This window comes from Anser cygnoides, chromosome 9 (genome assembly GCF_040182565.1).
Source record: "Anser cygnoides isolate HZ-2024a breed goose chromosome 9, Taihu_goose_T2T_genome, whole genome shotgun sequence".
In the NCBI taxonomy this organism is placed as follows: domain Eukaryota; kingdom Metazoa; phylum Chordata; class Aves; order Anseriformes; family Anatidae; genus Anser; species Anser cygnoides.
Window position 1 is genome coordinate 26,937,980 of NC_089881.1, and position 13,481 is coordinate 26,951,460.

Below are 13,481 nucleotides of genomic sequence, written 5' to 3' on the forward strand. Positions count from 1 at the left end.
GAAACCTCAAGACACTAGACATAATAAAGAAACTCCACAGAGAAAGTCATAAGAGCATTATAGACAAAAAACAAATACCATAAAGCAAAATCGATATTTTGACTAGATTGCAAGATGCTTTGAATATAACCGCTCGAAGAAAGGATAAAGTCAGAACGGCTAGCATCAGAATAAATCAGAAAATGGCACATTGATCTCTAAATTCTTTCTACAAATGAAAAACTGAAAAAATACATACATGCGATATGCATTACAGAATGGCCAAGGTTAGAAGAGACCTTGGAAGATCACCTAGTCCAACCCTTCTGCCAAGCAGGATTAACTAGAGCACATTGCATAGTATGGCATCCAGGCAAGTTTTGAGTATCTCCACAGAAGCAGATTTCATTTCCAAAGGAGTATTCATAAGAAATAAAAGAATCCATTTGTTCAAAGGAACAGAAAAATGCACACTGCAGTTCAATAGCAAAACGGAACCACGAACCATTAAGTAGTCATATTTTAAAGTTTCATTTACTTCCAAAAGAGTATTTTTCCCCTGTATTTCTAATTAATAGTTAAGACAATTAACAGTACATTTGCTATCTTCCACATCAATCATACAAATCTATCTCATAAATTCAAATTAAAGGTAAACCAAAGACACAATCAGAGAACATACAAACTCAACACTACGTATAATACACAAGTATACGTATATGTTCTTATACTAACAACTCCCATTTTAAAGCATTAAATGCAGGAGGATTTGGGGTTTGGAGCGTTTTTTTTTTTGTTTGCTGTTTGTTTGCTTGTTTGTTTTCTTTAGGTTAAGTGTTTTTTGTTGGCTTTTGTTGTCGTTACTGTTGTTGTTTTAGTCATAGTCCACCATAATACTTTATACAGATTTTAATATTGTTTGCTCTAGTGGGAGAAATGATTTTCAAACAGGAGAGAAGAAGTGATACCTGTACTTACTGTCGTTGGATCCCATGCTTATGAGGTCATCAGAATCAACATTGTGAACTATAGCTGCCTTGTATCCAGCTCTCTGTGCATTTAAAACCTATAAGCCATACAGAGTATTTATTAGAAAGAATACTGCTTCAAAATGCTGCTTCAGTAACTGCTCTGTCCTTTGTAAGACAAGTAGACTTTCAGGACGTTATGAACATTAGCACAGTTACATTTTCACTTAGAAAACAACAACCACATTTCAAAACAAAATCAGATAATTATTACACTCATATAATTATATGCTGTTCTTCCAGAAAAAGTCATTAAGAGTCTGAAGACAGATTTTACATTTAAATAAGGATAAAACACTTCCATGCGTAGTTTAAAAAATATATTAAATCATATTAAAAAATAAGTACTATAAATTACTTTGGTAAACTAGAAATGATCATTTTACTCTTCATGAAATCACATCTTTTCTGTGCCATTAAAGAAATAGCTTCTAATACACGGGCTGTCAAGTAAGGTTTCTCATGGAAAAGTACAAAATAAGGATAGGTATAAAATCCTAAATATACTGTTGACCAACTACATTTCTGAAACATACCAGCTTTTTGGCAATACAAGCAAAGCCAAGGGTCCATGTAAATGGTATTCACTGCAGTGATTACCACTAATGTAAACATAACTAAGTTACAGCTGAATTACTCATTTAGACACGGTTTCTAATGAATACATGACAGTATAAAAGCTCAAAACAAAATGCATAAAGTACTAAAGAACCTTGATGGGCTTTCATCCCATATTCAACTCCTGTTTAAAACTGCATAAGCTTGGTTATAGCTGGAAAAAACTTGCTCTGAACTGAGATAGCATTGGACAGTTATAACTATTATTTGTAAGTACTTTATTTATTAGTTGCAGATAATTATTTAAGGAAACAAATTCAAATACATATTTATGTAATGGGCAAACGGACAATTATTAAGTACAACTGAAAAAAAGATCAGACAATTGTTATCAGATCTAAAAAACCCCAGGGAAAATTCTGGTGCTCTTTTTCAAGACCTTTATCCCCTAAGGTAGAAAAAATGTATATACTGAATTTCCCTTCTCAAGGCACAAATCATAGTGAGGAACACAAGATTGTAGACGTAGAAAACATCCACTGACTATTCTAAAGAGAAAAAAAGATCTTCTCTAAGTCAAGCTTGAAGTATGAAGCCTTGATGTATGCCGCACAACAGCAAAAACAGGAGAAAAAAAAAAGGAGTAAGAATTTGAAGAGATGGAAAGCATTAAAACAGACACTGAATATCTATATGTCCAAGACTGTGACAGAATCGTCAGTAGAATCATCACTGATAACATACATCACAACTCACAAAATACTGAAACTGAAGAAAGGAATACAGAAATTCATTAAGTAATCTGAACTTTAAAACTTCTTGGTTATTACAGCTTATCCTTGGCTACCTCAATCTTCATATCTACAGAACTGTGTTATTACAACTTCCATCTGTAGTATGAAAAACAAACAGCCAATAACAACTCCAACAGGGGAAAGAAGATTAACAAGTAACAGTATGCACAAAACTATCAAACCTTGTAACAGTAATTAAGATGTAAACAGGAAGGGGTGTAAGATTAACTGTTTTCTTACTTATGTGAAAACCTATTTCTTTTTATACCTATTCATACAGCGATCCTTACATTATTTGGAATAGCCACTACTAAAGGATGGGACCTTATTCTATCATTTTTGGCCTGATGACAGTATTAATTACAAGACCAAGCACAAGACTGAAAAACATAAGAGGGGGAAAAAATCAGAACAGAAAAGAGAAACAATCAAGATTTCATTGATTCAGAAGATTGCTCTAAATAAGGAATTGCGGTAAGAAACCTCTGTCATTCTTGTATTTCACAGAAACATATCTATAATCATTTCTCAATTAAGATAAAAGTTTGGAAGGTAGTGGTAGGAGAGGTCCAGAACTATTAAGTTGAATGTGTGAAAACAAAGTAAAAGGGTATCATAACATTAAGTCTTCTGTCTCTCAAGTTATTGTGAAATACAAGTTAAAATAAACAGACAATTGTTTCTTTCACTGTTAATACTTATTTTTAATGTAATTTTTGATACAATCCTATCAGTTAAGACTTGAAAATAACATTATCAGATTACTGTTTATCTAATACATTTTGAATGTATATTTTGATGATTACTTTACATACACTTATAAACTACTGACTGGATTACCAACTCACACAAATTCTATTCCACAGTTCCAAAATACCAGATAATTAGATCATAAGAACCAAAAGTGCTTTTTAATGTTAGTACTTGAATTATCTTAATAACTTAAAAGACCCATTTCAAGTTAACAAATTTCAGAAACTGCCAAGAACAAACAAGCAAGACGTTTTTTAAAATGTACTTCTTTAATGAAGTCATATAGCTTCAGTTAGATATAATAATGCACAAACCACTAGTGTAGTTCTTCATAAAGTACAAAAGGCATGAAATTAAAAGTCTGCCTCTGGTCTTAAACTGTCACTAACAAGCAGAGAGTGATTGTAAATATTTCCACGTGACTATAAAATGAACTTAATTTGCATTGTCCAAATTGGTTAAGTCTTACATTTTGTACTTTTAGTTCATTAAAATTGTTTCAATGTTTCATAATCGTGCTTATTTTGTCCTCATTTTAAACAGAAACAAATATTTTATTTCTCCTTTATTCTTGTTATTATCTAGGCACCCTAGGCAATCTATCTATGCACTACCATAAGAAACAAGTACACTACACTTCAGTGTTTTCAAACCGTTTGTTTTTTCTTTAACAGTTAAAGATTTCTTATATACAGCACTCAAAACTGAGTTCAAATTACAATCATGTAACAGGCTTACTGTCCAAGGCACATTGCTTGGAAACCACAACCACAGCCGGGCACCTTCTGCATGAGCTACCGTGGAGCATGGACTTAAAGACACCAGCCTGCTTTGAAGAAAAAGGAACTATTGCCTGTGCAATTATATTGACGAGTTGCAACTGTATTCTAGCCACCCTGGGCCCCAAACTAAAAAACATTGTGTAGTAAAACTGAAGCATTAACTCATTTTTAAGATACGTCTAAACAGGATGGTATAGCTTCTGGAAATGATCTCTTACTGCATAGTAACATTCCACTGCAAGAAAATGGAAATCAAATCTATTCAATAATTATATACTTCAGAGTGCCATCAGTTCAGATTCTCTCCCAAAACGCGCCTAACAATTAAATTCCAAACAGCAAAATAACGTTACCGGAAAATGCAAGCATCTTGAGGAATCTAAATATTTAAAAAACCCCCACAGTTTTAGATGTAAACATAAATGCATGCCTGGGAGTCTGACCAACATTATGATGTAATGTTTAATAATGTATTTACTGGCCTTTATGCCTAAAGAGGCTGAGTTTTTAATATATTGAGGTACTGTTTACTTAAATTACATATAACCCCAGACCATTCTAATAAAACATGTAGCATAATTTTACATGATACTTATTTTGCTGCATGTTTTATATTTAGATAGAAAATATGCTAAGATCCCTACAAGAGGTCAACAATGTGTTTCTCAGTCACTGATGACCAGACCCTAAATGCAGGCTTGAGAAAGCAGTTTTGTAATTATGCAGTTCAAAGCAAAGCACCACCCCCTATTGACAAGTCCCTTCGCACACAGGTCACCAACATAAACAGGAGCTAGGTCAGTTATAACAAGCGAGAAGACACATTCCAAATGGCTATAAAACTGCTTCAACTTACTTCCACAGCCTATACTCTTCCTATTGCTACACAATTTTTCCTGTAAGAAATAGATGTGAAGAAAGAAACTGAAGTAAAAAAAGATTGTTTCTGGACTAGTAAAGATGCATCATACACAATAAAATCAAGAAACAGCTATGCACTTGTATTTGTAGTTTTTAAGGACAAGGTGCTAAATGATCTCATCTAGACCCTCTTTTCCATTAAAGAGTCGTACCAGAGGATCTTTCAAGATCCCTTCCAAACTGGGTTGTTCTATGATTCTCTGAAATCAAGATGCGTAAATTAAAAAAAGCAGAGTTCAAATTTAGCATGTAATTAGCTATATGGAAAAATAATTCCTCACGTCTTCCCTCCTGCTTGACGCTTGCCTCTAGTCGAGAGGCTTTCCAAAGCTACTCAGAATCTCTCAAAATACCGTGACCAGCAATAAAGATGTGTGTTTAGCAACAACAGGGTGAAAAAGCTGAAGGCTCAGTCAAAATGCTGACTTCAAGACATCAAGTTGTTTTTAATGAACAAGCAATTACATACTCCACTACAAAATTCCTGACCTGTTACATTAACAACACCTTCAGAATTAACATTGTCCCATAGATTTAGAGGCATCTATTAGACAGGCAAAGAAGATGTGCAGAAGGCAAGCAGGCATTTGCCATCCCTTTTCCCGCTAAACCATATACACAGGTGGTGACAAGATTCACAGTACAGAATACGTGACCTCCCAGAGCTTGATGTAAAGCTAGATTACATGAACAACGAGGCAACCTCTACGGCTGGAACCCACCATCTGGGTAGAACTTACATATTAAGCATAATACTACATAATTAAACATATTACATAACAGGAAGTATTGTTGAATCTCCTTTTATTTCATGAAAGTCAACAACAAATTGAAAAGCTCCATTTTTCTTACGGCATACTTTGTCGCCCCATACATCAGGTTCATTTATAAGAAAACCATGTATTATAGCCAAATGCAAATTATTCTAATTTTGTATTTTTAAAATAACAGCAAACACTCCACTTCAGCTACAGATCAAAGTTTATACAATACTTTACAATATAACATCTAGGTGTTGTACTGAATAATATCATTCTCATCCTGCCACTTGTTTATGTCTGCCTGTTTCTGCCAGGCGGCGCACTGTCTCCTCTCCCCATCAACCAACTGTGACACTATAAAATTCTCCCCTCCCTTCACATCAGTATCTACCCTGCTGTGAGAGAGGGATTTCTAAGCAAAAGTAAACTCTTAAAGACCTTGAAACAAGGAACAAGAGAAAAAAAACACCTTACCTTGGTATCAAAGTTGCACTCAAGCCTTCGAATTAACACAATAAAAACACTGGTTGAGTTGTCTTTCAGCGGAGGGGGGGCTATAGGCTCACAAGCATTCTCTGGTTTTGAATTTATTAGGAATCCCTGAAAAACAGTAAGAGGATATCGTCAGCTTCATTTCTTTAGCTTAACAAAACAGCTGACGGACAAGCATAAGGAAAGAAAAACATACACTTTCATACAACAGCTAAATAAATTCTTACTATCAAATCAGTCCTATCATAACAAAATTTCTGCAACATCCCTACTTATTTTTATGAGAATTTTTGTATCTGCAAAGAATTAGAAAGCTAAGAAGAAAATATATTTTTTCCCAGTTATATCATCTGAAGTTGTTAACTCAGACTATGCACTACAATCCAGTATAAAAAGGAACTACTCTTATATTACTTCTGTGGAACTGCTGTCATAAGACACACCCAAAGCAATCAAGCAAACTGAAATATAACAGCCTGAGAAGCACCAACATAAACTCAACAGCTGTCAATTAAAAGGCAAAACAAGAAAATTTCATGTGTGAAATCAACCATTAACACTGAATTAGTAAACAAAATAGCTGGTTTACTATGGTATGCAAGGCCTACAGATCATGAAATTTGCTACAGTTGAAAGATTCACAGAAGTAGGAAATTCTGCAAATACCAATATAAAAGCAATGTTTGGATTGTTGTAAGTGATAGTTAACATTTCAATACTGAAAACATTTGGAGCAAAATGTCTCCTAACCTACTGCTTTAATATTTGCTAACAAAAATTCTACAGCTTCTCTCAGAATAAACGTACTCATCTAAACACTGGAAGTACTGATACTAGTCACTCTCCATGATGTGATTTCAACATTAACTACTCATTAGAACTTTCTACCCTACAACTGTAAACACTCAAAACACTGCTGACATAAAAATTTATGCAAGATAAATGACAAAAAAAATGCATGCCAAACAACACTATTTATTTTAGCTCTAGAGAGACCAGAACTTTGCTGCTTCTTTTTCTAGAATACTCTTACTTTTTTGGTCAAATCTCTAAATCATCAGAAGAAGAGCCTTCCAAAAATAGGAGCCTAACACAGTAGCTGCTCTGCTCATGTGTGCATCATTTTCCAATTTTATGCATTCAGTTGATGCAGCAAAGACAAACTTATAAATGACTGGTAAGACCCGAAGTCCAATATTTTAGCGTTAGGAACAGAATTAGGCAAGAGCACTAATGTAACCACTTGTCTAAACAGACTATATTTCCTTGAAAAATAACTTGGCAGGTTACCGGCAACAGGCAACAGAACAATCAGTTACCTGTTCAAGTTGTTCTGTTCACCAGTTTTGCTAGCTACTATTAAGTTGCTTAAGCTATTAGTTTTAAAAATGGCTGCTCTAAGTTCATAGAGAATACAAATACCTATCACTCAGAAGAATCAGTAAGTTTTTCTTTACTATAGATTTAGTAAGTGTTGCACTGATTTTGCACTTTATCTCAGTCACGCAGTTTCAAAATTATACTCAGTTTAGAAAGTCTTGCAAAAGTTTATTTGAATTATTAGCTTTTATTTGTCAGACTCAGACTCTGAACTTTAAAATTCTCTTTTGTTGCTTTGTTTATATAGATATATAAGGTTGAACTTTTTATTAAAAGGTAGGGGGGAGAACATTTGAAGTCCAAAGTCTGTCTGTCTGCTTGGAATTATTTAAAACATCAACATTCTTAAGTATTAAAAGGTTTTTCTTTCAGAAAGCCACACACCGTCAAGACTAACGCATACCAGGTAAAATGGTTTGACAACTTTATTTATTTTTATTAATAATACATCATCACACAACACAAACATTACATCATTAGGTCAGTTTAAGATGTTCTTTATCTTATCCCATTCAGTGTCACCTGGATCAGTTAGAAAGGAGCCACGACCATCAGCCACATTAAGGAAAAGTGGTGGTGACCTTGGTGTTAATTAAGAGAAATTGCAAAACAGAAGTTGATGAGAATCCTTAATCTTTCAGTACTCGTACAAGACATTCAAATCCAACAGGTACAACCTTAATGTACCAAAGAAAGCACATTCTGTTACTCTTACCTCAAAACAAATGGCAAAATTACAGAAGTAACAAAAATCCTTCCAGATTTTTATTTGTTAACTTGTCCTTCCATAGAATACTAGAGTTGAAACCAACAAGTGCTACACACTATTTTTTAACCTGGACACAGTAAGATTGAAAGAACAAATACATAATCCACATGATCTACTGTTGTTTTTTATGCTCTCATTCCGTAATACCTTACTTAAAAAAAATAAAGCAACAAAAACTTACAATTAATTCATTTCACCAGAAAAGGTTTTCATCCCCCCCCCCCCCCCCCCCCCCCCCGTGGAATCTAGAAAAGGTAACGCATGAGCCAGAGCTAAAGCACTTGTGTTACTGTCTTGTATTACTGTCCTAGTTGATGTAATATTTTCACTGAAAAAATTAAGACCTACAGTAAGATCTATAGACAAAGTATTCTGGAGTGTACTACAGCTCTTAAAATATGCTATTCTAATGGCAAAGATCTGTATTAGATCTTATGACTAGCAGAGGTTAAATAGCTGAGTCTGAAAAATCTGAGTGATTTAAAAGCTCTGACATTAACACCTCTACAGAACTCAGACTGTATTCACAAGACAAATACCTTCTGGAGCATTACCGGCTTACAGCTCAAAGGCAGCAATTAATGCATCAGTGGATGGAATTTCATTGACGATCAGGATTAAACTCACAATGCTATTGTAAAACTCAATTTTGATGCTTTATGAAGTAAGATATTAAGACTTTAAAGAACTTTGCTTACTCATGTGCCTGCAAGGTTTACAGAAATGGTTACTCTGCATGGTAACCCTTGAGTTTCAAGTCTCTTCTTCTGCTGTTTGTTGAAAAGCCTAAGGCTAGCACTAAGAGACCTTTCCACAAAACGCCTAAACGCATCACCCATGTGAAACCTTTGCAGTTCATATTCCTAATAGATTCATATTTAAATGTTTTAAAACTAGAACAAATAACCTTCAGATAAACAGAAGTGAAATGCCAGAAAATAACAATAAAAGCACGTAATTTGTTTTATGCAAATAAAAATCATGAGACACTGCACTACTATGGACTCGAGAAATTACTGTTAGAAACCTAATTCATCAAACTCTTCCACAATATTACCCTCATCTAAGGTTAGATATATCCTTGAGAGCTTTAAACTCTCAGTTTTCCAGGATAGATTTTATATATATACCCACAACTTTTATTTTGCACATAGATATACATTATTCATAAAGTTTACCCAAAAAAGAGAAGAGTACTTTTCTTTTGAGGAATAGATTTTTATAACACTAATATATCCCTTTTGACAGAGAAGCTGCACCAGCAATCCGTTCTTTGCCAGTTTTATGTGATGTTGTTCCTGTCACCAGTCTGTAACAATTAAAAGCAATATCCATTGAAATTTCTGCACTGTTTTGCTGATAGCTAAAATTAGGTTCCCAAGCTACTCCTAAATCATGTAACAAACACTACTGAGGTTTAGGTTGGATATTAGGAAAAACTTCTTTACTGAACGGGTTGTTAGGCATTGGAATGGGCTGCCCAAGGGAAGTGGTTGAGTCACCATCCCTGGAGGTCTTTAAAAGACATTTAGATGTTGAGCTTAGTGATATGGTTTAGTGAAGGACTTGTTAGTGTTAGGTCAGAGGTTGGACTAGGTGATCTTGGAGGTCTCTTCCAACCTAGACGATTCTGTGATTCTATATAGTTTCATGCAAAGCATTTACACAATTTTAACACGAGTGTCAGGTATGTCTGGAACCAACTGTATTCTACAGAGAAGTTACATACAAATCACAAAACATCACATTGCAGTTAAGTAAACACATACATAGAAGCCAAAGGCTAGACATGACTAGACTTTTCTTAATCTAGAAGATAAAATATAGCATATATTCTCAAACATCTTTAAATAGGGAGATGTTCTTCTAAGGACACAGTGAAAGGGAAATAAGCTACTAATGTCAAGCAACAGCTACCTGAATTCCTCACATACCAGTGGAACACAGGCGTAAGTGACTGACTACTTTAAGAACAGAACCCAAAGAAAGCACCTACTTTTAAGCTTTAGCATCAGTAATTACAGAATCTGACATCCTGTGTTTTACAGGTTGTACATTAACAAATAAATCCTAATCATAAGCGCTGAACAAGTATAAAATTTTCATCCTATTTCAATCATTATCATGACACTTTTAAAAATAATTAAAATCTTGATGCAGACAAAAGTTTCTGTATTTATTTAGCACTTGAACGCATTTTTATTTCTACACAAGTGACTGCACCTACCTAATAGATAAAAAGCTACTTTTTATCTATTTTTGATGTATTAAATTAGCTCACTTCTTGGGCAAATCACTTCATCACCCTCTGTTTCTCAATTTAGCCAGTTAAGAACTATACTAGTGCTACCTTCACTTCCCCCCAGAATAAAACCCACTGGGCATGAAAGCGAAGTCTTTTTGAAGTTTCGTTTGCTGAGGAATTCTTACACCAGTTTATTCCTCTTTGGTACTAGAAGAACGCCACCAAGTTAAAAAGTGATCCACCCTTGCACAACCACATCATTTTCATTTACATAAGGCATGGAGAAAAATGCAGTGTATGTTTTTTTTCTTGAATTCAACATAGTACACCAGTATTTGACAAAATACTTGAGCTATAAAATCTCAGCAACAAACTTACCTCAGAAGACGTGCAGACTGTAACTGAACTGATATTCATCTAGCTAGTAAACACTTTTCTAGCTGAACCAGCTTTTTACCAGCTGAACTATGACACCAGCTTACAGCATCACCATACACTTTTTTTTAAATAAATTATTTGCTATCTCCTCTGTTTTATATAACTCAGATAAAAGTGAATTTGTCTTTACACCAGTCATTTACTACTGCCACCAGAAGATATGAATGGCTACTACCTTAGCCATCCAGAAAAAGTAGAACATGCTTTTTCATTGTTGTCTATAATGCTACATTTGTTCAATATTATTCATAAATAGTCCTTTCCCATTTCACCTTGATTTCCCTTCTTCGAACTTCATTCATCAACACATCTTACTACATTTGAAACCTATTAAGTACAGTAGGCACAAAGAACAGCCTGTGGGATTGTGTGTTTTAGTTTTATAAAATACCTTCAGGCCTTCTGTTGGTAGTCTGTAGCCAAACCTGGCAGGTAGATCATCAAAGGTCTGGGTTCCATTTTCAAAGTTATACTAAGAGAAATAAATTTTGAAGAAAATTCAGGTTTGCAACAAGAGGGAAATATACAAGTATAAATACAAATAAACAGTATCATTTTTTTTTAATTGAAAACATTTATCAGACATAGGACCTTGTGAAACCATGTCAATGAAGTCACAGAATTACTTCTTCCACTGGTCTTCCACTCACATGACAACACCATTCTTACGTAGTTGTCAAAACAAGAAGTTATTTAGTAAATAAAAACCCTGTATGATAAATCTCTTTCTACTGTCTACAGTAGAAATAACACCGTATTTGCAGAACAGAATAAAATAACTTAAAGTAAAAAACTGAATGTCTGGTTTCTTGTTTTTTTTTGTTGTTTGTTTTTTTGTGTTTTTTTTTTCACTTTGAACTGACATCTGTGTACAGAGAAGGACAAACAGCTTTTATCAAGTAGCTTATTGTAGGCAAATAATAGACTCCATATGTTGTTATCCCCTCTCAATTCCCTGCTATCTATTTAGGTTAGTAACAGAAAACTAGATCTACAGTTTTGTTTTATACTAACAGTGTGCTTTCATTTCCAAATAGAGGAATGCTGTAAAGACCTTAAATCTGGGGAAGCTTTCTCCCGCTTCCTCGTGACACCTTTTGTAGCAACATGAGTTGGCTACTCAATGGAGAATCCATACAATAAAAATTTGAAACTGTATGTATGCTAAAATATGCATTCATTAGAAGTTTTAAAAAAAGTTAATTTCCTGCAGAAGTTAATTATATAATGAGTTGAATGTATATCAGTTGTTAAGTTTTATTAATTCTTTATTGACTCAGCAATATTTACCTGTTCATTATATAATTACTTCAGTGGCTTGAGCACAATCCTACAAATACATGTACTTTTTTGGAGGAAGTTATACAAGATATTTTACATTGGCAATGAACATTACCGATTTTTTACCACTTTTACCACCATGGTCACTATACTGCCTTACGTTATCAGCCTTACATCACAAAGATTGTTTAAAACTCTACTAACGTGAAAAATATTATTCTTAATTGTCACAGAAATTAACAGTTACTTTAAAATACATGTCTCTAGGTGCTGCATACACAAAAACTTTACTGTCAACACCTCCAGCACAGCCATAAATAATACTAACCATGGGAAGAATATTTTTTTTTTTTACTTTATTTGTATATGGTTACCCTACATAACAGCAATTTAAGTTTTGGTGTGGATGCCATCTAAATCAAATATGCATGGAATTCATTTAAGAGATTTATAACATGCCAGAGAATACCTGTTCAGAGTGGAATTCCCTTAAAGTCATTTAAGTGCTTTCACTCTCATGTTATCAGAGCACACAACATCTGTTAAATCATTTGAAAATGTAGTCTATTTTTGTATTAAACTAAAGCATTACAGCAACTCTATTCTAAACAATCTGCTATCAATTTTACGGTACTAATTCCTTAATAGAATAGTTTAAAAGAAGATCCAGTTCTATAGAGATTTCATCTGTGTAGAAAAACTTTCTTATACTTACTGCTAAAATATCTGCCTCCACTGGTAAAAGATTCAGGAAAGCAAATAACTGAACAGTCAAAATAGTGTATATCTGAGTGGCAGACAACATCAGCATTCCTATTGACAACAGCATATTTTAATACCTGCAACAACAACAAAAAGAGTTAAGACATATAGAAAATATTTTCCTCTGTCATTTTACTGGTTTCGACTACAACTTCAACCTCTTCTAAACTATGCAAAAAGTTATTCTACGTTTACTTTTGAGAGACAAGCTTTAATTTAGATGATTGTTTTAGAGAGAGAAATCCCTTTTGCTAAGAGCACGTAACCTCTATGGGTATACATGAATAGAACACAAAAGTTATAGTAACACTTCAAAAAGCGTTAGGCAGCTTATGGCAATGGAAGCAGTATACAGGAATGAACATTCACAAGTTGTTAATCATCCTTAGACATTCTTCATTTTAATCTTTACTTCTTCTAACATAAACCCAAGTCAGCAAAGTTTCTCATGTGCCTGAAGTGATTCTACTAAAAACATTTATTCTAAATAAACACTTGCAAAACCAGTGTAATACCATCAGGTAACAAACAGCAACTA

The 13,481-nt window shown here is 33.9% G+C and overlaps 1 protein-coding gene across 5 annotated transcripts in view; it reads right to left on the minus strand.

Moving 5' to 3' along the window:
* The window catches only part of RNF13 (ring finger protein 13), a 39,332-nt gene that overhangs the window by 20,820 nt on the left and 5,031 nt on the right, over positions 1 to 13,481 (minus strand). For all 5 annotated transcript variants that reach the window (XR_010833544.1, XM_048059358.2, XM_048059357.2 and 2 more), the window contains exons 2-5: positions 12,897 to 13,020; positions 11,292 to 11,372; positions 6,051 to 6,176; positions 958 to 1,045 (exon numbers count right to left, since the gene is read on the minus strand). Coding sequence is in view for 4 of the 5 variants with exons in the window: in XM_048059358.2 (XP_047915315.1) it covers positions 958 to 1,045; positions 6,051 to 6,176; positions 11,292 to 11,372; positions 12,897 to 13,010 (409 nt within the window). In the remaining variant the exon portion in view is untranslated. The remainder of the gene's footprint in view (positions 1 to 957; positions 1,046 to 6,050; positions 6,177 to 11,291; positions 11,373 to 12,896; positions 13,021 to 13,481) is intronic.